The 19028-nt window shown below is 53.2% G+C and overlaps 1 protein-coding gene across 2 annotated transcripts in view; it reads left to right on the top strand.

Moving 5' to 3' along the window:
• The first annotated feature begins 11311 nt into the window (after positions 1 to 11311).
• Positions 11312 to 19028, top strand: part of BCL7A (BAF chromatin remodeling complex subunit BCL7A) — a 29843-nt gene continuing 22126 nt past the window's right edge. The window contains exons 1-2 of one of the 2 annotated variants that reach the window (XM_019467558.2): positions 11312 to 11575; positions 18867 to 18948. In XM_019467558.2, the coding sequence (XP_019323103.1) occupies positions 11484 to 11575; positions 18867 to 18948 (174 nt within the window). In that variant the 5' untranslated portion in view covers positions 11312 to 11483. The remainder of the gene's footprint in view (positions 11576 to 18866; positions 18949 to 19028) is intronic. The other variant, XM_019467559.2, reaches the window with a different exon arrangement.

The following is a 19028-nucleotide window of genomic DNA, read 5'->3' as shown; positions in this document are numbered from 1 at the left end:
CAGTACCTTCGTCCTTCATGCACTGAGCCCTCCCTGCTGCGTGGGGGTCCTCTTGGAGACGTGGCCTCAGTGAGTCTTTGGAACGCCTGGGAACATAGAACAGAACCATCTACCCCAAACCCGGCTGCGTCACCGTGACCTTGGGACGGGCGGCGTGGGCCAGGGTCCCGCAGGCACCTTCTCATCAGGTTGTGTGGCCAGGGCTTTGCAACCTGGTTTACATTTTGTTCTTTGAAAAAAAAAAAAAAGGCGAAATAAAACAAGACAGAAGAAAAAACCAAACATGCTTTATGAATCAATTTTGCAGCTGCTAAGGGCTTAGGAGACATATTACCAAGCCAGTTAAAAAGTTCCTGGGGACATTTTAGGGAACAGGAAACTCTCAGATGACTGTTCTCTTCAAAAAAATTACTCAGAATGGGATGCTGTCCGGACACCAGCCAGGGCTTCTTTCATTAAATCCGGCACACTGATTTCGTTCTGATCGACTACATGTACTGGAATCACTGTCTGAAGCAGAACTGGCCAGTGACCAGGAGGACCCACTGTGGCTGGACCCGTGAGCTGGAACCACCGTCACGCTGTGTCCATCCGGCTTCCTGCGTCTCCAGGTCAGTACGGGGGGGCGGGGTGGGGGTGGGGGATGAGGCCCTGGCTCTGATTCACCTGGCTCTGGTTCACCCAGGAAGGCCAGAACCCCAGGGGACGGCAGCATTCGTGTCAATAGTGTTCCCAACCGCTCCCAGCCCAGCTTGGCCAGGGGGCGCCCTTCTCACCGTCAGGGCCCCTTTCTGCAAGTGCTTTTGTTTGGGTGTCTCTCAACCCGTTTGACCCACACGGAGAGGACCTGTGCGCCTTTCAGCACCAGGAGGCCCTTTGCCTCCCATTCCTGGCAGGCCCCACCTGCTGGCCACATGGGATGTAGGACATCGGTGTCCCCACTCAGGGGAGGGAGTGGAGGACAGCCTCCCCTGTGAGCAGACAGCTCCCCAAGTGAGCAGAGCACCCAGACTCTCCCGCGGCATGCATGGCAGAGCAGCGACGCCAGAAGAGGAGCGAGGAAAAGACCAAAGAAGGATAATCGTTGGGCGTGAACATCAAGGCTGAAGATTGTGATGCTCTTTTGGAAGAACGCTATTTCAGATGGGGTCTCTGGCTACTGACCAACCAAACCATCCTGGTTTGTTGCTTCTAGAGTTCAGGAACCACCAGCAGCCTCCCCACCCCACTCCTTCTGCTCCAGACCCCGAGGCTCTTCCCAAGCATGGTGAGGGTTTTGTTTGCACACTATCTGCTCTGGAAGCCCAGGGGCTTGACTGGGCTCATTTGCTGCTCCTGCCATTTAGTGGCTCCCTATGCACCCTTGGGTGTGGCTAATTTAATCTCTTGAACCTCAGTTTCCTCCTGGAATTCTCCTGGGTGGTTGAGAGGATTAAAGGAGAAGGTGCAAGGAAAGTGTTACCAGCATAAGGCAGAGCTCAAAATGGGGTAGTGACTGTTATTATTACAGGACACCTGCGCCTGAGACCTGGGCAGATGATTGATGGGCATTAACCTCCTCCGGTTCCGAAGTTTTAGCTTCGTTAGCACCTGCTTGAATAGGGGTGCCTGCTGGTTTTGACAATGGGCCCTCAGTAAGTATCCGTGGAATGACTGGATGGATGAACTCACAGCTCTTTAATAATAGCTGGCTTTGCTTTAGAGCAAAGGTGAGCTCCAGGTCCTGCCAGGCTCTCTCCACTGGGGTCTTTCTCTGTAAAGGGCCAGAGGGTAAATGTCGAGGCTCTGCAGGCCTTATGGCTCTGTCACAACTCCTTGACTTGCCCATCAGAATACAAAGGCAATGACAGACCATCCAGAAAAGAATGATTGTGGCTGTGTTCCAACCAAGTTTACTTAATGGACACTGAAATTTGGATTTTACGATCATCTCCACCTATCACAAAATCACCTTCTTTTGATTTTTTTTTTCAACCATTTAAAAATGTGAAAACCATTCTTAACCTGCAGGGAAAACTCCATCCGCCGTACCCCCTAGGCCAGGATCCCTCATCCCAACAGAGTTTTACAAATACAGTGCATCCGTACAAATGACCAGACCAAACCGACATGCTCTCCAATCCCGTCAAGGTCAAGACGAGCAAGTCTCCTCCGATGGGAGGAGACTAAGGAGACATGGTGGAGAAGTGCAAAATGGGACCCCGGAAGGGATGTCCGGGACAGGAGGCGACACGGGGAAACCGTGCACTCCAGGTGAGGTCTGTAGATGAGTTAACAGCATTGCAGCAATGTTAATGTCTTCGTTTTGATCACTATATGGTGGTTACATGGGGTACACACCTGGGAAGCTGGGCAAAGGGCTCGTGGGAACTCTCTGTCCTACCTTTGCAACTCCCCTGTAAATCTAAAATTATCTCAAAATTAAAAGTTAAATATATGTGTGTATACACACACACACACAAACACACATACACACACACACACACACACACACACACACACACACACACCACCTCTCTGAGTCAGTCGCCCCGGAATGGTTTCCGTGCTCTGCCCTACGCCTCTCTGTTCCCAAGCAAACACTCCCGAAGCCAGTCAGGGCTGGTTGCTTTTGTGTTACCTCACTTGCTGTCCGTCCTCTGTGGCCATGAGCCTCTGCTGTGCTTCCAGGCACTGCAGACAAGAAGGGTCTTTTTGAAAAGATCTGTGTCCTGGGGCGCCCGGGTGGCTCAGTCGGTTGAGAGTCCAACTTCGGCTCAGGTCACGATATCACGGTTTGTGGGTTCGAGCCCCGCATCGCGCTCTGTGCTGACAGCTCAGAGCCTGGAGCCTGATTCGGATTCTGTGTCTCCCTCTCTCTCTCTGCCCCTCCCCCGCTCATTGCTCTGTCTCTCTCTGACTCTCAAAAAATAAAAAGTTAAAAAAAAATTAAAAAAAAAAAAAGAACTACCCTCTGCTAGCTTAGCTTAAAGGAAAACAAACAAAACAACAACAATAACAACCAAACACTCTGGGACGCCTGGCTGGCTCAGTCAGTAGAGCCTGTGACTCTTGATCTTGGGGTCATGAGTTTGAGCCCCACATTGGGGGAAGAGATTACTTTTTTTTTAAGTTTATTCATTTTTGAAAGAGAGAGAGAGAGAGCGTGAGCAGGGGAGGGGCAGAGAGAGAGAGGGAGACACAGAATCCAAAGCAAGCTCCAGGCTCTGAGCTGTCAGCACAGAGCCTGACGTGGGGCTCGAACCCACAAACCCTGAGATCATGACCTGAGCCCAAGTCGGACGCTCCACCAACTGAGCCACCCAGACGCCCCTCTAAATCTTACTCTTTAGAGCAAGTGGGGGTGTTCTCTCTGGGAGGGGAGCAGGTTTGGTTCCTCGGAACTAGTTCATGCTCCTTTGCCAGCCCTTCCAACATGGCAGAAGTGTGTGTTGCAAGGTGCGAGTTCCCCCAGCCCACCAGCACACCTGCCCCGGAGAAGGGAGCACTGGGTGGTACCGTGGTCCTGGGGTCTGAAGCACAGAGGACACCCTGAGCGCCGGCTCCAACATGGGGGAGACATGGGGCTGTGGCAAACCCAGAGTCCCATCTAAGGGACTGGCTGCTGCCTCGCTTCTCCTCTGTGAGCGCCTGATTTCTTCACAGATGGGCTTCGTGCATCCGTTTGTCCATTCATGAATTGAGCAAATAGTTCCTGCATGCTAGCACTGCGTTGGCACTGGGTGTGCCGTTGCAAACAAGACAGGCACGGCCGTTGTCTTTAGGGAGCTCATGTTAAACAAGCACGTAAATATGTCATTGCAAATTATGCTCAGAGTCATAAAGACAAGGCCCAGACTCTGTGACATAGAATACCAAGAGGGGGATGTGCTTTAGTTAGGGTGGTCAGGGAGGGTCTCTCCAAAGATGAGACGTCGATGTTGAGAGCCAGTCATGGAAAGAGACAGGAGAGAACATCCCAGACAGAGAGCACAGTGTGCACCAAAGCCAGAAGCATTCAGTGGAGCCAAGGTTTGTGTGGTGGGAACACAGAGGGGGATGTGGGCTCGAGACGAGGTCCTCAGGGGTCTAGAAGGATCTCTAGTATTCCTTCAGTGCTACCATTATGTGGGTCTTCCTTGGGAGCCGGAGGAGGAACGTTTTCATGTGAACAAGCCGCAGGAGGAAGGAGGCAGTCTCATTTCTTTTATCCAGAGTCTCGATGTGGGATAGACGATCCCGGGGAAGACCAGAACGAGGTCACGCGTGGAGCCAGGCCTGAAGCTGACGTATTCTTTCACATGACACAGGCCAAAGGTAGGAATGCTGACTGTGGGCTTTGGCTTCCTAAACCTCATGTCCCGAGTTGGCATCTCTTCATCTTCCTTAGTTTTCCAGAGATTTCAATATTTAAAAAAAAATTTTTTTAATGTTTTTATTTATTTTTGTGACAGAGAGAGACAGAGCATGAGCAGGGGAGGGGCAGAGAGAGAGGGAGACACAGAATCGGAAGCAGGCTCCAGGCTCTGAGTTGTCAGCACAGAGCCCGATGCGGGGCTCGAACCCACAGACTGTGAGATCGTGACCTGAGCCGAAGTCAGACGCTTAACCGACCGAGCCACCCGGGCGCCCCTCAATGTTTTTTTTAAACATGACCACAGTTTTCTCAGTGATCTTGTTCCTTCATCAACAATCATGTTGAACTATACATTCCCCTAGTCGCTGGCAACTGCCCGAAGGCAGCCTGCTATGCAGTAAAGCGTCAGCAAATGCATGCCACTTACCCCTTCCTGTGTCCTGTTGGCCACCTCTTCCTTTTCCACTTTTGTAGACTAAATGCTGGGATGGCAATCACTTGCAGCCTGCAGATCCTCACTAAGTGACCCCAGGGTCAACGCAGGTGCTAAGCCCTGGATACACTGTAGCACAAAGCGTGGTTCTTGCCCTTAAGAAGGTTACATTGTAGTGAGGGAAACAGACACGCCAATGATAATGACAGTATTTTGTGATGTGATATAGGGGCATCTGGAGCAGATGGGGTGGGAAGGAGGAGGAGATCAGGGTAGGTAGAGGAGAAATTACATAAATGAGGCACTCTAAGCCAATCTGAGGGGTCTCTGGGGGTGGGGGCAGGAGAGCAACCCAGAGAAAGCAATGGTTACATTAGGGAATGGCCTTGTGCACTAAGGAGGTTAAACTTGAAGATTAAAGTAAAGGAGGAGAAATGGATTACATTTGCGTGTTAGAGAGGTAGGACTGGCTGATGGGCAGGAGGGGATGGCTGGGCAAAGGGACAACAGCAAGGAGAGTATTCTGGTATTTGGGGGAGAAGGAAAGGATTGCAACAAGACACAATTCAGAAGTATAAAGAAGTGTAAAGACTAAGGGGCAACCTCAGTATGGTATCAGTCATGATCTTTGATTTGCAGCATACCAGAAGCTGGTTAGCTTCAGTGGAAGATGAGCAAGTTCTGAAATGAGCAAGAACCAAAGAAGGCCAGGGGCACCTGGGTGGCTCAGTCGGTTAAGCGGCCGACTTAGCTGGTTTGTGGGTTCGAGCCCCGAGTCCGGCTCTGTGCTGACAGTTCAGAGCCTGCAGCCTGCTTCAGATTCTGTGTCTCCCTTGCTCTCTGCCCCTCCCCCACTCATGCTCTGTCTCTCTTAAAAATAAACATTAAAAAAATTAAAAAGTAATAATTTTTTTTTTTTTTAAAGAACGAAAAAAAGGCCAGATGCGTGAGCTCAGTGCCTCCAATCCTCTGGGGCTCTGCAGGGGCCACTTTTGCCGTAAGTCATTTTTCCACGGCCCCTACACTCCCTCAAAAATCAAAGTCAAAATAAAAAAAAAAAAAACAAACCACAGTGAGATCCACTCCACACCCACTAGGATGGCTAAAAGAAAAAAGAAAAAACCAAGTGTTGGCAAGGATGTGGAGAAGCTGGAACCTTAGTCTACTGCTGGTGGGAACATAAAATGGCGCGGCTGCTGTGGAAAACAGTCTGCCAGCTGCTCAAAATGTTAAACACAGAGTTACCATATGGCCCTGCAGTTCTATTCCTCGGTATACACAGGCAAGAGACACATCTGTACAAAAACCTGTACAGTAATTTTCATAGTAACTGTGTTCGCAAGAGCCAAACAGTGGAAGAAACATCCCAGTGTTCATCAGTGAATGCCTAGATAACCAAAATGTGGTAAATCCACACATGCAATGGAATACTATTGAGCCATAAAAAGGAATGAAGTATATTAGTACATATGCTACAACACGGATGAACCTTGAAAATACGCTAAGACACCAAACACAAAAGGACGCATCGTATGTTCCATTTATGTGAAATGCCCAGAATAGGCAAATCCACAGGGGCAAGAAGTAGATTTGTGGCTTTCTGTAACTGCCTCTAACCTTGGGTGGAGAGAGGATCTCTTTTTCAGATGACAAAAATGTTCTAAAAATAACTGTGGTGATGGTTTCACAACTCTGTACAAACATACTAAAAACCACTTTAAAAGGGTGAATTTTATGGCATGCTAATTATATTTCAATAAAACTAATATTTTAAAAAACCAACTGGCTAGGCGCGGCTGGGTGGCTCAGTCGGTTGAGCGTCCAACTTTGGCTCAGGTCATGATCTCATGGTTCATGGGTTCAAGGCCCCACACATCCAGCACTCTGCTGTCACTGTGGAGCCCACTTCGGATTCTCTCTCTCTTTCTGCCCCTCCCCTGCCCGCACTATTTCTCTTTCAAAGTAAACAAACAAACAAACAAACATAGGGAAAAAAAGAGAAAAAAAAAAAACAAAAAAAACACCAACTGGCTAAACCATCCACCAGTCTATGATTGCAACCCATGCCCAGGACCTAACGCCTTGGGAGAAGAGGAAGACAGCTTCTGGGGAGGGGTTGGCCTTCAACCCCAAAGGCTCACCCAAAACTGGGAAGGATATTCAGATGCTGGGCAGCATGCAGGAAGGAGGCAAAAGGCATCTGGGCAGCCTTCTAGATTCCTGACCTGAGAACTCACCAAGCCTGTTTGTGGACAGATCTCTAACTTTGTTCCGAGTCACTGGGTCCTGAGCAGACATCCTGTGTTTAATCACTTGTTGTTAGAAGAGCGTCTGGCCTACACTGACTCACCTTTGAACACATGAATGTTTCAAAGCACTTCATGTCCACTATCTCTTTATTTTTATGCGACCTCAAGTGACTCAGCTTCTGGGCAAGCCAATGGCTGCATGGATGGATATGCAAACTGCCGATTCACTCGTGTCTGAGCTGGTGACAATTTTTACAGTTGTAGTTTTAGGGAAGAAAGATACGGAGAGGCAGATTGCAGCATCTGGTTTGTCAAAACAAATTTTTTTTCCAAGGTCTCCCCAGTCTATCATAAGGCCCACACTATAGGGGAGATCTCCCCCACGATCATTTGAGACCCCATTAGGCTCTACCAGTGGTAGGCTGGTAAATGTTCACCAACCAGCTCTGGAAAGAGGAGGGACAGGAGGGTCCTGATGAAAAGCACTTGCCAGTTTCCATCGTGTTAACATTCCTGCCATGTTGATTTCCAACTACCAACTTTATGATGGATGTGGAGTGGGGAATCCCAGAGACCACAATAGGAGAGCAGGGTTCTGGCCAGAACGCTGCTTGCTAACTGGCTGTGTGGCTTCTGAGTTTTCGTGTCCTTTTCTATAATAGGAGGGAGGTTTCATACCCTGCAGCACACCCTTTGGCTCCTGTCTCTGAGGAACCATTCTGTGGTTGGAGCATTCTCTTCAGTTCTCCCCCTTTGCTGGGCTTTGCTAATGGCCTGCTCCCCAAACACCAAAGCACCTCTGTTTATGAAAACAACTTGCTCCTGCAAGTTGCTAGGTGAGGACCAAACCTGCCAAGAAGCAAGAGCCGGGCCTGTGCTCACAATTTCGTACCACTCTCCAGAGGTGGAAACCTCCTCAAACCTCCTCCCTGTGCAACAGTGGATTAAGGGTTGAGTTTGGCAGCCCGGAAAGAGGGGTAGTTGGACTTCAGTTCCTAGTATAGGTCATAAAGGTGCAAAGGATCACCCAGGTCCTTTATTTAACAAATACTCTCCGGTCTCTAGCACTTACTATGTGCCAAGCACTGTTCTATGTGCTTGACAAATACTGTGTTTAATTCTCATGACAGCTCCGTGAGGCAGGTGGTGTTCTTTTCATCCCATTTTACAGATGAGGCAAAGAGAGGCTAAGACACAAGCCATAACTAAATAACTCACTTCTGTAACCGTATGATCTCTTTTTTAACATCTCTAGAATAATAACTAATATTCAGAGACAGCCCGACATCCAGTTTCTGGTAACTAAGTAGGTATTCAGATGAACTCTCAATCTAAAAATAAGGAATAGTCTAAATAGTAAGGAGTAGCTGAAATGGAAGGAAGAAGAGAACCCTGGAGGAGAACCCAGCAAAGAAGCCATTTAACCCTGCAGACATTTGTCAAGTCTAGCATATTCGAACTCCAGTGTGACTGGCTTTTTGAGGCAAGAGGCCAAAAATAAAAGTGCGGGTGGGAGATGAGACTTTCCCCCACAATAATTTGAGACCCTACTGGGCTCCACCAGTGGTATTCTGGTAAACGTTCACCAACCGGCTCTGGGTGGGGTTGAGGAAAGGATCCTTATATACAGAATTTGCCAACTTCCATAAGTGTAAATACTCCTGCCACGGTTGATTTCAAACCATCAACACAGGGTCACTGAACTCAGAGTTGGGAAGTGCAGATCTGTTAGCCAGCTGCTTATGTCACTGACGCCCACCCCCCCCCACCCCCGAGGGTACAATAAGCAAACCAGACTTGCTCAATAGGGCAGCATATATTTGCATCATCAGGGTGGTCCAGGGACCCATGAGCCCTGAACTTAGTCCTGGAATAGCAGTGCCCTCGGGAGCCTGGCAGGAGGAAATGTAAATCATCTCTGGAGGAAGGTAACTTCATCCTAGGCCTCAAATTATTCCTCTAAATAAATTTTAAAATACAGTGTCCAGCATGGTCAAAGGGAACCAGACAGATCACAAGGAAATAGGACACCATGAGCAAGAACTAGGAGAAACAGACCCTCAGGTACTTCAAATGTTAGAATTACCACAGACTATACCACAACTGTGCTTTGTTGAAAGAAAGGTTAAAAATATCTGCAGGGGACAGGGAACTATAAAAAGTGACATACTAGATTTATAAAGAACATTTGTAGAAAGCTTTATAGTTTAATCAGAGATCAAGAACACAAATACCTTCAGGGGCCATCTGATAATGCCAATGAGTAAAGTGACCTGGTGACACATTGGTGACCTGAAGAGCTTTGAGGGGCACAGGGCTCCTCAGTTCCAGCTGATTGTTACCATGTAGCACTGGGGGACCAGTTTGCAGATCTTCTGCTATTTCTGGAGAAGCTGGATATTTTGATTTCTTTTTATTGTGGTGAAATACACATAAAACTGACCACTGTAACCATTTGAAGGTGTACAATTCAGTATGCTTAAGTGTATATTCACAATGGTGCACAGGAAACATTATCTAGTTCCAGAACTTTCTCATCACCCCAAAAAGAAATCCCAAACCCCTTGGAAGTCACTCTCTATTCCCCCACCCCCACTCCCACCCCCTGGCAACCACCAACCTGCTTTGTCTCTATGGATTTCCCCAGTCTAGGTATCTCACGGAAGTGGAACTGTACAATATTTGATCTTTTGTGACTGGCTTCTTGTACTTACTATGTTTTCAAAGTTGATCTCATTCCTTCCCAATGGCTGAATAATACTTTATTGGGTGAATATACACACATCCATTTATTAGCTGATATTTGAATTTTTGACATCTTCCCATTTTACTTTTTCAAGTTTTATTTATTAAAGTAATCTCTACACCCAACATGGGGCTTGAACTCAGTACCCAGAGATCAAGAGTACCATGCTCCTCAGACTGAGCCAGCCAGGCACCCCAGAAATCTTCCTATTTTTCAAATATACATATTCAGAAGTTCTTTGTGGTTCTAAGCCATCTGAGGGCCAACAGTAGAAATCTGTTTTATGACCTGCTGTGTCTTATTTTCCTAGATATAATGCTCAGAATGATTCACTAAGGTAAGTGTTGTCTTATTTTTCATATCAGGCACCCATTTCCCCTGTGGCTTTTCTCCCCAAAACCAAACTCTCAGGGGTAACTGCTTGGTTCTAGAATGAGTGAGGAGTCTGGGATCCAGTTTATGGCTGCGACCTTTAGCTTTCCTGGGACTCAGTTTCCCCACAGGTCAAATGACTTGTGTCGGGCTAGTTTATCTCCAAGGGTCTAGGTGTGCCAACAGGGTCACTCTCATTTTTCCTAGCATTCATCCGGGCACGGATTAGCTCTGGTCAAGTCGGTTTATCGGCAGCTGAACACAAAGATGTGGCACCTGGGTTATCCGGGATCCTTCCAAGAGCTGTCCTGAGGCATGATGGGGAAGAAGCTACCTCAAAATCCTCCCTGTAGGCCGGCCAGCCCATTACACCTGCTAGGGTCATTTGCACTCGTGCGGTAGCACCTGGTCTGAGCCTGGGACTTCAGTGAGGAGTGGCTTCGATTTAAATCGTGACTCGCTCTCTGAGAGCAACCCCAGAAGGAAAGGAAGAACCCCTGTTGAAATGCTGATAATCACTGAGCTTTTCCTGCACGGAAAGCTATTTAATAGGCAGGGTCGAATGTCTCGCCATCGCCTCGCCCCTGACACCTTTCCTCCGACTCTCGTTTTCCAAAAGGACGAGGGAAAGGGAAGCGACGTCCTAGCTCGCGTATTTGCACAGGGCAGAGGACCGGCAGAGATCCGTGTTTCCCAACTCTTTCCGAGAGCACCTCGCGTCCCGAATCGCCGCCTTCAACTCTGAGAAGTCAGGAGTCCCACAGGAAACTTGCGTTATTGCACCCGCTGCCACACACCCGGGGCGGCGGACCCGCCGCCGAGCTGGCTCCCAAGGAATGCGCCCCCTCCACGGCCCGCCGCCCCGCCGGCGCGCCCTCCCCGGGGGACCCCGCGGCACCTGCGGCCTCCGAGTGAGTGTCTCTGCCTCCGGCCGCCCCCCCCCCCCCGCCCCGCCCTCCGCGCGCCCAGGGCCGGGGGTCGCCGGGCGCCCCCGGCCGCCTCCCCGGGGAGCGGGGGGTCGCGGCCGCCTCCCCGGGCGGGCCGGGGAGGCTCGCGGCGCTGGCCGGCGGCGGCGGCGGCGGCGCCCGGAGGCCGCACTGCTGGCGGCCGCGGCGGCGCTGCTCCCCCTGCTCGGTGCAGCTGGCGCCCGGCGCTTGCGCACTGGGCCCCGGGCGCGCGCGGCGGCTCCGGCTTTGTGTGTATGTGTGTGAGTGTGTGTGAGTGTGTGAGAGAGTGTGTGTGTGAGTGTGTGAGTGAGTGAGCGGGCGGGCGCGAGTGTGGCCGCCGCGGAGCGCGAGCAGGACCCGGCGGGCGCGCTCCCCCAGCCTCTCTCTCCCCGCCAGAACCATGTCGGGCAGGTCGGTTCGAGCCGAGACCAGGAGCCGCGCCAAAGATGATATCAAGAGGGTCATGGCGGCTATCGAGAAAGTGCGCAAATGGTAAGCGGAGGCGCCTGCTCGCTCGCCCGCCCGCCCGCCCGGCGCCGCGGCCGCCCCAGACCCCCGGAGCACATACAAAAAGCCGGCGGGCGCCTCGCCGCGGGCCGGCCGCGGGCCCGGGAGTTGGAGCGGCGGGCGGCGCGCGAGCCGGGTCACCTGCGCGAGGCGGGGGCCGCGGCCGCTGCCCAGGTGCGCTCGCGCCTGTCGCCCACCTGGCGCGGTGGCGGCGGCAGCCTGGAGGCGGCGGGGCGCCCCGGGCCGGGCGGTGGAGCGGCGGGCCGGCCCCGCCGCGGCGCTCGGCTCCCGGGAGGGGGGCTCGGGGCCGGCCCCAGAAGCCATTTCGTTTTGTGCAAGTCACATGAAAGCGGCTTCCCGCGCGCCGGGGCCGCGATGCCGGCGGCGGAGGGGAGAGCGCGAGCTCCATTGTGCAGGCACCGAGCGGGGCGCCGCCGTCTCCGTCTCCTCCCCGCGCGCCCCGGGCGGCGCAGCGCCGGCCCCCGCGCCCCAGCCCGCGCCGGGCCTCCCTCCCGCCTCCCTCCCCGGCTGGCTGGCTGGCTGGCTCGCTCCCCGCCTCCCAGGCCCGGCGCCCTCGAGTCTGCGGAGTTTGCAGAGCGCGAGCCGTTTAAATTTAGCGCTTTGGGCTGCCTGGAGCGAGGGCTCTCGGCGAGGAAGAAAGATGGGGGCGAGCGCGAGGAGGAAGCGCCGGGGCGGCCGCGGGCCCGGGGCGCCCGGCACCCCCCGCCCTGCCCGCGCCGCCCGCCCTGCCCGGCCTGCCCGGCCTGCCCGGCCGGCGCCCGCGCCCGGGGGTCGGCGGGCGGATCTTTTTGGCCAGAAACCGGTCCTCGGCCGCGTCTGCCTCTCCCGAAGCGGCGGCTCGTGTTTGTTTTGCCCAGAGAGCCGTTGTTTTTGTTCTCCGCGCGGGGGGAGAGGAGATTCGGTGTTGGCCGTGCGTGTTCTTCGAGCTCACGTTGGAGTCTGTCCGGCGTGGCCTTGCTGTAATTGATGGGGGACCGAACGTGTTCGCCGCCTCATCGGGATCTGGCTCGGAATCGGCCCGCGGGCCAGGCCCCAGGCGCAAGCACATCGCCAGGTTGGGGCAGACTTGTTGAAAACTCCTGGCTCCTTGATTTCAACTTTATTATTTTTTTCCCACGGCTTCACCAGGGTCAGGGAGGGAGAGGAGCAGCCGCGAGGTTCTCGAGTGTCAGCCCCCGCGGGCTCGTCCTGACCCTTTATTTAAAGACTAAAAACTGGGCAGGCCCCCCGGTGGAGTATGTTTACGTTTAGGGGTGTCATTTCTCGAGTAACGCCTCGGTCTCTAAAAACCACCGGGGGCGAGCCTGCAGCCTAGCCGTGTCACAAGTTAGCTGTCCTTTCTGAGTCAAACCCAACAAAAAAAGGCGAGAGGAAAATCAATAAAGTCCACGTGCTCCCGGGCCTCCTATGGAAAGGGCTGCCTGCGGATGGCCGGATGCCCGGCCAAGGGCTGGGTTTGGCTCCAATGGGACAAAGAATTTTCAGAGCCGTGAGAAGGGGAGCCCTTCCAAAGTTGAGATCCAAGTCTTCCACACTGTGGGAGCTCCCGGGGCACGCAGGGTGCCCATTGCCCAACTGGAGCCATTTAAAAATGGCAGAAACAGCTGCAGGCCAAAACACACACAGGAAAACAAGCCCACAATTCCCTCTCCTGTGGGATTCCCAGAGGGAAGGCTGGAGTCCGCCCCCCGCCTTAGTGCCTGCCTGTGCACAGAAAGAAGCAGTGTCTGGGCCTGAGTCCCTTCTGTCAAGGCTTGGAGGTGAGACAGGGGCTGGGGGCAAGGCGCCTTTCTCTGTTCCAAAGAGGCGTGGTGGGGCCTTCTGCTCCAGGTTTCCAGCAGGGCAGGGGCTCAGGCACCCTGCCAGCTGCTCCCGCAGGGCCGGGTCTGCCAGCTGCTCCACGGGGAGGGCAGATGGAGCTGTGGGGTTTGCTGCCCCGTGGGCCCTGGAGCAGCCAGCCTGGAGGCCGTCCGTGCTGCTGAGCCCACTTGGGGACCTGGCCTGTGTTTGGGGGAAGGGGAGAAGAAGGTGTTTCCCTCCCTGCCCGTGTTTTGGGAAACAGGTCATGATAAAGGATCTCAGGGCTGCGCCTCCAGTTTACTTCCTTGCCGTGACCTTGGGCAAACTGTGGAACTCCTTTAATCACGGCAGCAAGGGGTCCCTTGCTGCTTTCTCTCTCCTAGAACAAGATCTTGTCTCCAAAAGCACTTAGCCCTGCGTACAGGAGCAGTCACTACTGTGCCCTTATTGTAAGGTGGACTCCATAAAATATGTGTTTTGCTCATTTTTTTTTTCCCCTGCCCCTTTTAAGCAAAAAAGACTTCGCCTTATTTCCACGGTTTCCCCAGCCCGGAGAAGCCGAATCTCACCTCCACTGCACCTTTAGAATAGGTCTTCCAGTCAGTCCTCGAGACGTTGGGTTGTTTATTAACTGCGTGGCCACCAACCATGCATTTAACTAGTGGCTGGGACATCACGTTGCCAGATTTAGCAAATAAAATTACAGGACACACGGTTAAATTTGAATTTTAGATAAACAATGAAATTAGTTTGAAAAAATAAATGATATATGTGTATAGTTTTTAGTGTAAGTATGTCCCATGCAATATGTGGGACCTACTTATATTAAACTGTTACAGATCTGAAATTCAAATTTAATGCAGCATCCTATATTTTATCCAGAGAACAGAGGTGTCTGTCATATCATTTAGCCTGGAAGCCTAGGATAGTATTTCTTCTCAGCCCTGGTGACCCCTAAAAATCCCGCCTCTGCCAACCCTTTCCTTCTCTTGTCCCCAGAAAAAGACAGCAGCCAGCCGTGACCACCCTGTTCCTAGCTGCCAGCCTTTTTTCCTCCCCTGTCTGGGGTCCCAGCAAGGCAGGCTGGTAGGCTAGGAGGCAGCCACAAGATGGCCGGAAGAAGAACAAAATGGCAGGCCCCTTTTTGGGAAACCGGGCCAGGGTCAGGAGGCCCAGTGTGGGTGCAGAAGAGCAGGGGAGTGGGGTCGTCGGACAGGAGACAAAAGCTTGAACCACAAAGTAGGCTGAGGCCTCGGACCCCTGGGCCCTTGGTCTGAAGGGTCCCTCAGTGACTTACCGAAGAAGGAGATAGGCCTGTTCCCCGGAGACTTCTCACCGGTCCCTGGGGGAGGAGGAAGTTTGACCGCGTTTAGGGCCTCATCGCATTACCTTAGGGGGTGCCCTCCTGCCCGGTACAGGGCAGGTCGAGCGATCTCGGGCCTAGTTAGGACGACACCATTCTCCTAATGGTATCGAGGACTAGCCCTGGGAAGTGAATACACAGTGCGGGATTCAGTCTCTTTGAGGGAGTCATCAGGGCCCCCGTGGGCAGTGACTCCAAGATGGTCTCCTGGGCTAGCTCTTGGACCTTCACCCAGGAAAACATTAGAAATTGATCTTGGCCTAGAAAATCTGTGATGGGTGCTTGCGATTTATATGGGAGCCCGTGCAGGGGGGCAGGGGCATGTTTAGAGCTTTATTGCTACAGCTGGGACCCTATTTGCCCTTTTGTCCAGGAGCCCAAGTCCGGAGAGGAACTGAGAGGTACTTACCTGGCTGGTTAACCAGGGCCCGGCAGGGCACGGGTGCTCAGGGTGTGCCCATGGGCAGTTCTGTGGCAAGGTGGGGGGTGCAGCCCACTGGTGAATCTGGGCCCATGCCTACAGGGGTGGGGGTGGGCGCTGGGGATCTGAAAGAGCCCTTGCTCCTGAGGCACGTGGGCCCCTCGTGGCCAGGTCACCGTGTGTGTGAGAGTAGTCAGGGATCTGGATTTTTGTGTGGAGTCTGACTTTTTTCTTCTTAGAGTTTGGCCAGTGATTCACATTTGTAAGTCCACATGCAGACCAGACAAAACCTACCTGTGGGTGCTCGTTTGCCACCCTAGACATGAAGTAGGAAGCACAGTTTCGTTCTCCCGTGGAGGATCGGGGCAGCGCGTTCTGGGATGATGGGTTTAGGGGACTGATAGGGGCTCCTTCTCTCCGAGCCCGTGTGTTGTTTCCCAGGGCGCTGCCGGCTGGTGGGGACGCCCAGAGCCTGTGGGTCATGTCTGCGAAATCCCTTCTTGTCCTCCCTGCTACGTGCTCAGTGACTGACTCCCTAAGATCGGGCCTGGTGTCCCTGCTTGGCCCGCTGAGCAAAGGGCAGTCCTTCGAGGTCCATTCCTGAGGGGGGGTTCTTAGTGCTTGTCTCTGGGTCCCGTGGCCCCTCAGCGTCCAGTAGAAATGCAACTGAAGAAAGGTTCCTTTCTTTTTTTTTTTTTTTTTAGTTTATTTATTTTGAGAGACAGAGAGAGTGGAGGAGGGGCAGAGAGAGAGGGAGAGAGAGAGAATCCCAGGCAGGCAGGCTCGTGCTGTCAGCGCAGAGCCCGATGCCGGGCTCGAACTCACAAACCGTGAGATCACAACCTGAGCCAAAACCGAGAGTCGGACTTTGAAGCGACTGAGCCACCCAGGCACTCCTGAAGAAAAGATTCTCATCTTTGGGGTGAGTTAGGGGACTCAAGCCAAGGGGTCACCAGCTGGGGCAGAGGGAGGCACGAGAACCTGGCTGTTGCCAGCTTGGAAGCTTCAGGGCCCTCAACCGCTCAGGGAAGCACGTGCGACTCTGGACCTTTGTCTTGGCTCGTGTGCAGGCCGCAGGGCCCAGAGCTGGCCCACTTTCTGCCTTGAGATATGGCCTAGGTTTTGCAAGTCAGTTACTTTTGTTCTTGATTTTGTTTTTAAGACAATCAAACCTTGGATTTGCTGACCTAGTGGGGCCCAGGCCGAGGAAGCCAGTTGACAGGGATTGCGGGTAGTGAGTGCCTTTGGCCATTTGCGTGGGATTCTAGCAATTTGTGTTTCTTTATCCGGCTTCTGTCCCCATGTGCTCGGTGGAATGATTTCTTACTTTTCCACAGGAGACAGAACAGCATAGTAGAGTGGGCTCTAAGGTCAGAGCCTGTGTCCGGTCCGGGTTCTGCCTCAGACTAGCTGTGTGACTATGAAGCAGTTATGTAACCTCTCTGGGCATCTTGTTTCCCATCCATAAAATGGAGTGAGACTGGTTCCCCTCTCGCAGGCTTGTTGGCAGTCTTAGGGGGAGAGGGCTTTATTGTAAATAAAGCACTTGGCAGAAGTAAGCCTTCAGCACACAGTGTCCGTTATGATTGTTGCTTTGTCACCAAGGTTGTTCTTTGGAACGCCCCTGTCCCTTCCGGGTACCTTCTGATTTTTCAGTATGGACGTGGGGAAAGACGGGGATTATGAGTCGTCCATCCTGCTTCCAGGATGTAGGAGATGGGTGGGTGGTGACTTAGATATGTGTCTTTACTTAATTCTTTCTGGGCTGAAAAGGGCAGGGATGAAAACCAGAGAAGCCAGAGAAGCTTCTCCTAAAGGCAGTGCCACATGGAGGCTTTGAACACCAGCCCCGGGGAGAGAACAATCTCACCTCCTCCTGCCTCAGTTTCTCTATCTGTCAAATGGGGAAGGTGACTGTTCCTGCCATTCAAGGTTATCGGAAGATTAGAGTGTGTATGGGGCTTAGCTCATAGAAAGCACTAGAAATAATCCTAGAATAAATAAAAGCCTGACTGTGGCTTCTTCCAGCAGGAAGTGTGTAGGACCCAAACAGGCACAGCCTGGGGAATGGAGATGTCTGTGGTTTGGGTTCGCTGGTTTTGAGTGCGCCAGGTGCCCAGAGTGTGGTAAAGGGGTGCCAGGTGGCTGTACTGTGTCCCTCCAGCACGTGAGGGCCACCCACCCAGGGAGGGGAGGCTGGGCAGGTACCTGGTGGCTCCCAGACGGAGGTGCTCACATCACACATAAATCTCCGTTCTGGTGGAATCCTTGTCCCTAAAATTGCCGAGGGCTCCTGGCTGCTGTGCTGCCTGTACCTGGTGTGCATCTGTCCCTCTCATTCCGTGGCAGGTTCCTTGAATCAGCTCAGGTCCTTGTGAAGCAGTTGAGAGATCCTTTGTGACCTCCCACTTCTTAGATGGCAGAGGCTGGTGCCAGGAATGCGCACCCTAGAGCCCAAACTGCTCGGTTCAGGAGTCCCAGCTTTCCTTCCAGGAGTTTCCTCTGAGCCTCGGTATCAGGTGCATGGCCATGCCCAGTGTTAGGGGCAGGAAGTGACATGACCTCATGTGTTGACTGCAGGGGTCAGGGGCCAAAGTTTGGAGGCTATGGCAGGCGCCTGGGGAGTGATGGTAGCTTAGGCAGAGTGGTGTGGAGGAGAGGGTGTTAATTATTATCCTTAATGAAAACCAGTCACCCCATGTTCTTCTCATGGCTTGTGATTTTCTCCTTACCCATAAACCTGCTTTTAGTAGCTGCTCTCCACCCTGGACGCGGTCCCCCAGGAGTTCAGGATGTGGCAGGGGTGGGTGGGGGCAGTGTGCAGAGGTGGGTATTAGGAGGGGAGACCCAGAAACATGTGCCTGTCTTAGAACCGGGGAGTGGCGTCTCAGAGCATCCTTCTGGCTGCCTGCTGCCCCACAGTATGGGTCGTGCCAACCTGCCGAGGCCCGGGGATCACCCTTGGGCCAAGGGCATGGCCGTGCGGGTTGCCCTTGCTCCACCGTTCCCCCTTGGCTGCTCCAGATGGGGTTTGCCCCAAGAGCCCTGGCTGGTCACTCACACTGTCCGCTCCTGCCTCCCTTCCCCTGACCTGACAGGCATTGCCAGGAGGACAGGGTAAGCCCCCGGGTGCCCTTGGTGAAGATATGCACCCCCACCCAGAAGGAAATGCCCTGTTGGCCTGATGCCCTCTCTGCTGCCCAGGGGTTGGGGTGGCCCAGTTCACTGGCTCCCTGGAGTGGGCCGTGGTGTGGGGCAAAGCTAGAGGACCCCGGGGCCCAATTCCCTTCATCCACAGGAGTCCTCCTAAATGGCAGCCCCTCAGCACCCCAGCGTCAACCAGGCGCATCCTTCAAGGCAGAGGGGAAGCTGTTAACACATGCTGTCTCATGCATGGCAGCATGGCAGTCCTTATGGCAGCCTGGAGAGATTAGTGACCCTCTGTGGTCCAACAGATGGGGAAACTGAGGCTCGAATTGGTGAAGTGACTCGCCTGGGGTCCCCTAGCTACTAGATCTAGAGTGATGTGGAGCGCACTCCCTTAGCCCCAAGTTGACCAGCCCCTTTGTCGCAGCTACTCCAAGGCTGTGCGGCCTGTGTCCCCCACGAGGGGTGAGCAGGGTCCTGCCCCAGAAACCCCCTGGTAATGGGCTCTTCCTCATCTTCTGCAGGGAGAAGAAGTGGGTGACTGTGGGTGACACGTCCCTGCGAATCTACAAGTGGGTCCCTGTGACAGAGCCAAAGGTGGACGATGTGAGTATGCGGGGTTGGCTCCCTGGGGTCGGGCCGTCCATCCGTCCATGCTCTCCCCACCACAGGGAGAAGGCGTTGCC

This window comes from Panthera pardus, unplaced genomic scaffold (genome assembly GCF_024362965.1).
Source record: "Panthera pardus isolate Hobbes unplaced genomic scaffold, ASM2436296v1 HiC_scaffold_15, whole genome shotgun sequence".
Taxonomy (NCBI): Eukaryota; Metazoa; Chordata; class Mammalia; order Carnivora; family Felidae; genus Panthera; species Panthera pardus.
The sequence above is the reverse complement of the archived record's forward strand: the minus strand, read 5'-3'. Positions and strand labels throughout refer to the sequence as shown.